This window comes from Quercus lobata, chromosome 5 (genome assembly GCF_001633185.2).
Source record: "Quercus lobata isolate SW786 chromosome 5, ValleyOak3.0 Primary Assembly, whole genome shotgun sequence".
Taxonomy (NCBI): domain Eukaryota; kingdom Viridiplantae; phylum Streptophyta; class Magnoliopsida; order Fagales; family Fagaceae; genus Quercus; species Quercus lobata.
Genome location: NC_044908.1, coordinates 61,023,440 through 61,034,400, shown reverse-complemented (window position 1 = coordinate 61,034,400; position 10,961 = coordinate 61,023,440). Strand labels below are relative to the sequence as shown.

Genomic DNA, 10,961 nt, shown 5'->3' with positions numbered 1-10,961 from the left:
CCGGGTAGTTGGTTTCCCCTGAGGCTTGGGTCCGAGGACCATGCAATGCCTTGGTTCTGTCCAAAACCTAGTTTTCATTACATCCAGGTAGTTGGTTTCCCCTGAGGCTTGGGTCCGAGGACCATGCAATGCCTTGGTTCTGTCCAAAACCTAGTTTTCATTACATCCAGGTAGTTGGTTTCCCCTGAGGCTTGGGTCCGAGGACCATGCAATGCCTTGGTTCTGTCCAAAACCTAGTTTTCATTACATCCGGGTAGTTGGTTTCCCCTGAGGCTTGGGTCCGAGGACCATGCAATGCCTTGGTTCTGTCCAAAACCTAGTTTTCATTACATCCAGGTAGTTGGTTTCCCCTGAGGCTTGGGTCCGAGGACCATGCAATGCCTTGGTTCTGTCCAAAACCTAGTTTTCATTACATCCAGGTAGTTGGTTTCCCCTGAGGCTTGGGTCCGAGGACCATGCAATGCCTTGGTTCTGTCCAAAACCTAGTTTTCATTACATCCAGGTAGTTGGTTTCCCCTGAGGCTTGAGTCCGGTGGACTATGCAATGCCTTGGTTCTGTCCAAAACCTAGTTTTCATTACATCCAGGTAGTTGGTTTCCCCAGAGGCTTGAGTCCGGTGGACTATGCAATGCCTTGGTTCTGTCCAAAACCTAGTTTTCATTACATCCGGGTAGTTGGTTTCCCCTGAGGCTTGGGTCCGAGGACCATGCAATGCCTTGGTTCTGTCCAAAACCTAGTTTTCATTACATCCGGGTAGTTGGTTTCCCCTGAGGCTTGAGTCTGGTGGACTATGCAATGCCTTGGTTCTGTCCAAAACCTAGTTTTCTCCTTGTGCGGGATCTTGGCCTTAGGGGAGTTAGCTCCTCAGCCAAGCCCCTAGAGTTTATCCATACGGTTAACGTTGCAAGGTACCTAGTTTACTCTTTACAGGGGACCTTGGCTTTAAGGGAGTTGGCTCCTCAACCAAGCCCCTAATCAAGAAACGTAGTTCCTAACAGAACTTTATACTAGAACTCTATAACCAACGGTTAGATATATCGAAGAAACTCTATCGACCCACTTCCTATACCAACACACAAGCCCTCCCCACAGACGGTGCCAATTGTAAGGACGCGTTTCGTGGCGGACCGTAACAGTGTCGGGTTCGCACGTGAAAAGGCCCCTAACAATATCATTTGTAAAGCGTGGGTTTGGAAGGCTAGGCCTTGGTTGATAGGCGGTGGGTTTTTCGCGGTGTTCGTACCAGTTTAAGTTTTCCTACACCCTTGGAGTCTTTCTCCTGGAGGTGGGCTGGGAGGCTCAGGTTTCTGGCCATTTTTCCCAACCCCCTCCCTTTGGCGCACCTTCCTTTTTATTATATAGTCCGTCTTGGCTGATCCTGACCCTCCACTTGTAGGTCAGGCAGGAGCTTGTTTCTGTATCCATCCCATCAGCTGTCCTGTCTAACTTTCTATTAGTTGCATGGATCGACGTTCGCACCGCCCAAACGTCTTTTCTCATTAACCAGCTCTGGGTATTGGCAGGTGCATTTACTGAAGGGGGTCGGCCGCACTTTCCCTGGTCCGAGTTCACACCCTGCTTCCCTATGGGCCCCATTCCGTTCACATCCCTTTGAGGGGGCTGTTTGGGGATTGCCTACACCAAGGTGTTGGTCTTCCTGTTGAAGCTATGGAATGCCGAGGACAGGGTAAGTTCTCAGCCGTTCCCCTTGCTACCTCGGCCACTGAGCATTTGTCTTCGGCAAGGTACCTCCTCGGCACGGACCCTAGGCCCAGATAGAGTTTGGGCCGGACTGCAGAACTCTCGGACCCACAACTTTAAATGGATTTCTCATTTCGAATCTTTTCTATGTAAAAAAAAAAAAAAAAATTTATTTAACAAACTTAAAAAGTATATTTTATAACCTAATTGGATCTTCATAACAGTATTTTCCTTCCATTAAAATGATAAAATTTATATATATTAAAAACAGTATACAATATTGAAATATCTATTTGGACAAGTATAAAAAATTGCAATAATTGTTTGGGTAATTATTGATTTATATTTTACTATCAATGTAAAATTTACATTATAAACTAAACAATTATGTACATTATATATATATATATATATATATATATATATTTGTAAATGTGTACGATATTATATATGTTTGTTTAGTCTACAATAGATTTGTGTAAACTAATAATTTTCCTATTTGTTTATTGGGGTACCTATTACATGTTCCAAGTCGAACATATTCTTTTTGATTCTTTTACCCTCTGTTCTATTTATTTTTTATTTGTTATCATTTATAAAATTTGCTGCACAGAGGTAGGAGTTGGCTCCAAAATTTTTTTTTTTCCTAATTAAAACAATCTTGTCTTGGAAACAGCTTCAAGGTAGAACGAACGACTTTCTTGCTGTAGATAGCACGAGAATACACATAGTTTCGCTTGTGACACACTACCCCCTTGTTTGCATTATGAGATAGAGTCCAATCTATTGTGAAAGAGGGAGAAAGAGGTGTTTGAAGTGTCATAGAGAAGCCACTAGTGAATGGTAGGAAAAAGAGTGAGAAAAGAAGTCCTGAAGGCGTGAGAGAGAGAAAGAAGTTCAGTTAAGTGTGGTATAATTAGGTGGAACCTACAATTTTTAACATATTTATAAAAGTGTCATTGAACACTGTTATTTGAAAACCGAAAACTAATAAAAGAGGTTCTCTAAATTTGGTGTTCAAACACCCTAAAATGAGATACGTAATTCAAACACTATTAAATAAAATTCCTTACCAAACTTTTTTTTTTTTTTTTGCCCGCAATTTTCAGTATTTAAACACTAAAAACTATTATTTGAACTATCTTATCAAACAATCCCCAAATGTTTTTAACCAAGTAACACGACAACCATTCGTGTTGGAATTTCAAAATATACTCCGAAAGAAAAAGGAGTTTACATGATCCTCCTTCCTTTGTGCTGCTACATGCAGATGCAGTGAACTTTAACAAGTAGATTAATTTTTTTGGTACAATGTGTTGTGATTGTTGTCTGACACTGCTAAGGGCTAATGTAATTTGCTTTTTCTGTCCAAAAAAGAAAAAAAGATGTAATTTGCTTTTCAAAGTTTTTAGCCAAAGGGTAAGAAAGGTTTGGATCCAAAACAAAACTGAAACCACACTATTTGACCACTGGAACTGAAGAAACGTGATCTTCAAACCATGCAAATTCCCTTTTACTTGAAGTACCATCTGAAGTGTTGCTGCTACACTGAAAGAACAACTAGTTTGCCATTTTGAACTGGTGACCTGACGATATCATCACTGACCCATATGTTTGGGTAACTATTGTTCTCAAAAGTTCAAAAGTTAGAAGCTCAATGAATAGAATTAGATAAGTTATCCATCCAAAATAGTGATATTACTCCAACTAATCTCCTCACATTTGACAGAGGGAAAGAGAGCTCTTAATGGGATTCCAGCAAAATACATAAAACTGAAAAGTAATAAATTCAATACCATTTGTAATGAATGCACAAAAAGTCTATCAGAAATCATTTTATCATAAAACATTCGAAGTAAATTTTCCTTTCACATCTAAGGACAGCCTTGATGATTTCCAACCTAGTTTCCCCCAACGAAATCATAACTTCGCAATAGCCATACTTTTTTCCGGAACACAATTTAACCACAATACACCATCGGCATGCCAATTGTTAAAATAAAAGGCTGTCTGTTCATATGATTTCAACAATTTCCTTATGACTACTGTTTGCTTCTGTTACAAACATCACCTGGACCTAGTTAAGAGATGGAGGGTTGCTCCTTGAATTTGAATGCTACTTACAACACCACGCAACTCTCACACAGCAATGAAAATCAAATCCAAGTTGATCTATCTATTTCAACCATCCTAGACTAGGGACATTTGAATTGGAACAAAACAGTCCATTAATTTATGTAAAGCCTGGGATTTCTCCCGGCATTGGAGCCAGCTCATTCTTGCTAAACCTCTCCTCATCATAGAATGAGCCTCGGACCACCCTACCTCCAAAGTATCGACCATCTAGGTCAACAAGTGCTTTGGTTGTTTCTTCTGGTCTCTCAAACTGAACAAAGATTCTGACTGCCTCAGTCACTGGAAAATTTGGCTCGGTTATCTCAAAAATGAGAACCCGAGTTACTGTCCCATACTTAGCGCACTCTGATCCTACCTCATCTTCAAGCTCATCGTCAACCTCACCAGGGCCCACCTTCAAGAAGAAAGCAAACAATTTTCTTTTTAATAAGTTTTGGCACCAAGTGGAGGTGGAATGGGAAAGCAAAATAATTAGCCATCCTCATCTTCATTTTGTTTAGTAGAGCATCACATAATAAAAAAGAATGAAGAAAACAAATGTCTCAAGACAATAATTTAGTATGATGACCACTATATTTCTAGCTACTCCATCCAACTAGAGAGATTTTAATAGTGATTTAAAAGATATTTAATTATAAAGAAAGAAAAGGAAAGAGATAAAACATAAAAGATACAGCCAATAAGAATGTCTTTGGGAAATATATCACAGCTGGCACTAGGGAAATCCTGCACAAGATTTTTATTTTTATTATATTGTAATTGAGGGAGGGAGGATTTAAGCCCTGGATGTCTTTGTTTGAAAACATCAGGAGAGCTACAATGCTCTTGGCCAAGATTTTTAAATATTAGAGGGTGGAAGACAAATGACAGCCTGCATGGCCCATATAGCAGGGTAACCAACATCAGAATAAGCCAATCAATTTTAGAAAGTGAGGTATAATTGTCAACATAAATTAAAATTCCTGTGATACAAGCAGAAATTGATGAGGGTTTTTAGGTGCATTTTAATAATCTCCACTTCCCCAAAACCACAATAAAGATTATAAAGTTTTTTTTATCCACACCAAATTTTATGCACTAAGCATGATTAAACTATTATTGGCAATTCATGGTGTATATAGCATGTATTATGTATGGTGTAGGAGTTCCAATGAAATGTGTTCAGATGTGTGAGTTTGAAACTGATTCAAAGAGAAACCAATTTTAATAGGTAATGGGAGTTTATGGATGCTCCCACTAGAATACATCAACAATATACACTAATTCCCATGGAAATACAAGAAATGTAAAATGACCTAACACCCTGTTTCCAACTCTTCCATTTACTCATCTATCCATATATATGTTTTGGAATGTAACATTGAAATAAATTGTCAAGGAAGAGAATTTCATACTAAAAATAGGTATAGTAACATTTTGCTCATAACAGTATTTTAAATGTAGATCATTTAATGTTCTTTTAATGTGATAAAAATTAATGTATTTAGTTTGGCAACAGCTTTATGTTCAGCAAATAAGAAAATAAGCTTTCAACAAAAAGGGTTATCTCCTGAAGTAGTAATCTACTAATACATTGCACTCAAAAACAGACAATCAGAGTAATTGGGATCATTACTGGAAGACAAATTCTTGATTCAATAATTATTGTTAAAGAAACAAATGGCTTGGACAGTAGAATGTGGAGTGGTATCCCTGGGGTATTATGTAAGCTAGATATTGAAAAGCCATACAAACATGTTAATTGGGATTGTTTGCAATTCTGATTGGAAAGGTTTGGATTTGGTGAAAAACAGCAAAAATTAATTTGGAATTGCATTTCAACCATTCAGTTCTCCATTATAGTATACAGCAACTCAGACGGATTCTTTAAAAGTTTGAGGGGATTGAGGCAAGGCAAAAATATTTTTGTACTTACATTTTGCCTGACATTCTCTAATTACCTTGCAACCTTGTCTTCAACTTCATGTGATTCTACTCAATCCAATGTGCCAATCGTGTTCAAAATGGTTGTTTACAAAGCATTTTTCAGTGTCGGGGTCTTATTGAGGTTCAAGGTTGGAGGAGGCAATTGAGGAGTTATGGAATTTTCACACTTCCTCTTTACTAATGACACCAAAAAAATTTCCAATGCAAATCCAGAACAGCTAGGATACCCCTGATGCCTCCTCATTTGTTTTGAAGCAGTTTCAAGTTTAGAAATAAATTAGGGAACCAGTGCCAGTGGGTGTAGGAAGAGAACAATAAAATTGAGTTAGCCTCAGTAGTGGGCCGTAAAGTAGGTAATTTCAAACTACCTTTTAGTTCTTCCTTAAAAATTGAGCAATTTGGAATGCCATTATTGACAGGAAGGCTTGCTGGGTGGAAAAAGTTGTATCTTTCAAAAGGTGGGAAGGGTCACTCTCAGCAAAAACACATTATCTTCCCTTCCTAGGTATGTCATGTAACTTGTCACTATGCCAATTCATATGGTAAATAGGGTGGAAAAACTCCAAAGAGATTTTCTGTGAGAGGGACAGGAGATGCCTTTAAATTCAATCTGGTAGACTAGGATGTGGCATATTCTCCATTGAAGAAGGGAGATTTGGGGATTCATAAATTGAGTACATTTAATCAAGCCATTTCAGAGAAATGGCTATGAAGTTTTGGAGTTAAGAAGTAGCACCTTTGGAGAAGTGTTATTTTAGTGAAACATGGAGATACATGGCAGGTTGGTCTATGAAATGTGTTAGAGGAGGGTGGAATGCCTTTTCTATTATTATTATTTTTTAATAATGTAGGGAACCTTTATAAAGGAGGCCTTTTGTCTCCTTTAACCAGTAAAACCTACAGGCAACCTAAATATTAAATTTATTATTGGAAATGGCTCTTGTGTTCACATTTGGCCTGATCATGGTGTGAGGATTGCCCCCTCAAGGATCTCTTTCATGAGCAGTTTAGATTGGCAGTGGATAATAATACATCAATAGTACTTAACCAAGAAAAAAAAAGGATGCATCTATAGTCATGTATCTCACAGATAATCAAGGTACTTGGCAATGTAATCTTAAATTCACTTAGTTCCTTCAGGGTTGAAAATTAGAGTATGTAGAGAATTTCTTTAATCTAATTGTATTCTAACTTTCCATCTACTCAACAAGAGGATCAGCTACCTTGGCATTTTACTACGAAAGAAAACTTTGAAGTTTGCCCATGTTATGACATGAAAAGATCTACATGAATATGATTCCCATGAAGGTGCATTTTGGGGTGCCAGGGTACCTCGAGAGGTTTTTTTTTTTTTTTTTTTCTCCCTTTGACAGTAGCATTGGGTAAAATTTTGCAGTTGACAATCTTTGCAATCAAAATATTACAGTTGTAGATTGGTGTTGTATGTGCAAGAGGGGTGAAGAGTTGAGGCCATCACTTTGATGGAGGATCTTCAGAAATTCAGCACTAAATTAGATTCTGGATGAGACCTTGAAGAGGGTTTGATGTTTAAGGGTTTAAGTGGATATAGTTGAATAAAAGATTGGATCTTTAATATGTTTGATGGCTTTGGTATTAAAAAATGAATAGAATGAGAGCAAAGGAAGATAATTGCTAGGCAATCTCACCTAGGTCTTCTTAAGTAATCACACTTAGGTGGAACAAGGCAATCACACCCTCAAAGCTTAAATAAGCTGTTGGAATTTTATTAAAATCAATTTCACTACAAATGCTATTGACAACAATAAAGCCTCTATATAGGCTATAGCTACATCCTTTCTTAGAAGTAACAGGACTCTATAGAACTTATTATAGACCTTTTTTTACAGCGAAGGATAGCCCATTCCAGAAAATCTGGAATCTACCAAATTGCCCTTATTCTAACCTAAAGAAACTCAATACTTAGACTCAATAATATCTAAAGTAGACTACGAAATGTGCCAAGAAAGTCCCACATCAAAACTAGACCACAATTCTTGAATGTTGTGGAATTTAATCTTGTATTTTCTCAAACTCTTTATCATATACATTACACTTTTTATTTCATTGTTGAGACTGGGGTAATACCAATAAATTTATTAAAGTCATAGGCTTTTACAGCATTTAAGCTTGATCATAATTATGGTAGCTGTCCACCCTCTAGAAGTTAATGTAACAGTTCTAGTAATAACTTAACTTCACTATTGATTTCCATCAACACCAAGTTCATAGCTAATTATCACAAAGTAACTTGAATGATACCACCCCCCCCCCCCCCCCCCAAAAAAAAAAAAAAAAAAAAAAAAAAACACACACACACAGAGACACAAAAAAGGCAATGTTTTTTACAGAAAGCAATTCAGGGTGACTACTAATATGGCATGTATTGCACTTGCAAGAAGAATGAATGACAATGAGGATGATTAATCAGACTCAAAAGGAACATCCACACATACCAACAATAAGGCATCAAATACAAAATAACTACCAAGAAATCAAGAAATTTTTCAACATCTTTAATAGATTTAAGAGGCCAAACCTTCTGAATCCAATTACCCACAAGCTGGTTAACTAGAAATGACAAAATATATGAAAAAATCTGTAAGAAAGAAAGACCAGTTCTCATCCTAGAACAACCACTGGATAAAAGATGGTCCATTTGAATCTGCTTAGTCTTTGCCCAACTCATTCTTAATCAAAAGAAAAGCTCGATTTCTTTCAATAAGATAATCAACTGATAAAAATCTATCCAGTGCCACAAACATGTTGAGGAGAAAGATCTTCTAAGGCTCTGTATATTTCCAGATCAGCCTGGAAATACCTCAATTCCCAACCAAACAAGAACTAACCCACACCTATTTTGTCTGGCTGCATGCCCAACTATTAATTCATGACCTTAAAGCGTAATGACAACACTTGTGAACTACCACTACTGACTTAAGCCTTATATAAAGGCTATGGATCCTGAATAAATAAATAAAATGTTCTAGATGTTGCCTAACCAACTTTATGCAAAACAAGATCTTGAAGACCATTGTAAAAACTAGCTTGCCAACACTTTTTATCTAATAGTGCTACACACTCACAGCTTAGAAATTAATCATTACATGAATATGCTAAAGCCAGTTATTTGAAAAAACTAATTATTTACCTAGGCCATACACAAATACCCTAGTGTAAAACAACCTAACTAGGCTAAAAAATTGGTCTATGTGCAGACCTTAAAAGATTGCACTAACCCTCTGAACAAACCTCTACTCTTTTCACATCCACACACCTTAGAACATGATCATTACATGAATATGCTAAAGCCAGTGCTTTGAAAAAAACTAATTATTTAACTAGGCCATACACAAATACCCTAGTGTCCAACAACCTAACTAGGCTGAAAAATGGTCTATGTGCAGACCATTAAAGATTGGCCTAGCCCTCTGAACAAACCTCTACTTTGTTAACAAACAGTTCTTCTTGACAACTGCAAGTGGAAAAGGTACTAAATTTGAAATCTAAAACTCAATTGATGAATTACTTTCTATCTGATGTAACTGTTATAGAATAAGAACTAAACGAAACAAATGAACAGAAAAGGACCAAAAAATAAGCAGCACAAAGAATTGATATATTCTAGCTACAAAAAATCAAAGTAACAACTGAATCAGAAACTACAAAGAACCCAAAACAGATCAATTTAATTTTAGCACTGATTAGAAAGTTGGCTTTATTTGATAGCAGCATTAGAAACAAGCACAAAAATAAACACATACACTTCAATAAAAATGTGCATTCACATGAAAACAACTGAAATAATTGAAGTTCATATTGATCATCATCAAGTTTTGGAAAAAGTTGGGCATATAAGCATACCATGTTTCTAAGCAGCAAAACCCGAGTAGGCGACCCATTAAAGCTGACGCCTTTCACCTTCTTATCCTGCTTCGCCTCACTAGCATTGACAATCACCCCAGCTCGCCGGTCCGTCTTCTTCGCCATCAAAGGAGTAGTAATCCCCTGCTCCTGCTTCCCAAGCCCTTGCCCCTCTTTCCACCCCATCTTCGCCATCATCCTCTGCGCCGCGGTCATTTGCCCGCCGGCCCCAACGCCCAACCCTACCGTCTCCGACTTCTCGATCATAAACCCGTCGGCATTGCTTGGCGGCGATGGTGACCGCCGCGGCACCGCCCCGCTCATCGCCGCACGCCTCCTCCAAGCTTCTTCTCCCGATATATTCAGCCGCGAATCGCTGTAATCCCTCTCTCTTTCCCTTTCCCTTTCTCTTTCCCTCTCCTCCTTCTCCCTCCTCTCTCTCTCCTCCTCCTCCTGCCGCCGCCGATCGAGCTCCCTCCTCACCTCCGCCTCCATCGCCCTCTTCTTCCTCTCCCTCCTGTACTCCTCGTAGTCATTCGGCCTCGCCGGATCGTACTCCTCGATCACCGACGACGTCACCCCAACCAATGCCGGCTGCGCCGAGTCTTCCTGCATCAGCGATGGCATTGCCGAAGCCGAAAACGACGTCACGCTCTTCGGCTGCGCCGCCAGTGCCGGATTGGGGGTTTTGGGCTTGGTTTGAGATTTGAGAATGGTCTGCGGCGGAGCGAAGACCGAGGAGGACTTGCGGAGAGTCGGCGGAGCCATCTTGGCGCTGCTGGACCAGACGGTGGTGTTGCTGGGCTTGTCTTCGTCGGCCGAAGAGGGTGGAGGGAGGTCTCCATACAACCCACCTAGCATTTCGACACGTGTGGCTCTGGAAAACCCTAGCGAAATCGAAATTTTTTTTTTTACACAGTCAAAGTAGTAGTAGTATGATAATTAGAGAAACAAAGAGTTGGGAAATTTTTCATTGAAACGGTGGGAGCTTTGGGTTTTGAATTATTAGAGATTTATGCGGCAGTAAAAAGTAGTAGGCTTGATTTGAATCGAATTGGGTGTGTGATGTTATGTGGGTGAGAGTCTGAGATTGGCTTAAATTAGGGGTTTTTTTATTATATTTTTTTTCTTTGTCACAATGGAATTAGAGTCTATTGGGCCTTTTAATTTATAACACTTTTATTTACAACTTCTTAAAATTTTTGAATTTTTTATATTTTAATTTAATACAATTTTAGTAAAAAAAAAAATACAATAAAAAATTAAATAAGCTATTCTCAACAATTTTTTTTTTTTTTAAATTGGTCTTGCCTATG

The 10,961-nt window shown here is 38.4% G+C and overlaps 1 protein-coding gene across 1 annotated transcript; it reads right to left on the bottom strand.

The window, feature by feature from the left end:
- Positions 1 to 3,465: 3,465 nt before the first annotated feature.
- LOC115992187 (DNA-damage-repair/toleration protein DRT111, chloroplastic) lies at positions 3,466 to 10,747 on the bottom strand. Its single transcript, XM_031116275.1, has 2 exons — positions 9,646 to 10,747; positions 3,466 to 4,231 (listed from the first exon to the last, which is right to left on the bottom strand). Exons 1-2 carry the CDS (start codon positions 10,504 to 10,506, stop codon positions 3,935 to 3,937), a joined length of 1,158 nt encoding a protein of 385 aa, XP_030972135.1. The 5' UTR covers positions 10,507 to 10,747; the 3' UTR covers positions 3,466 to 3,934.
- Between the last annotated feature and the right edge of the window lie 214 nt (positions 10,748 to 10,961).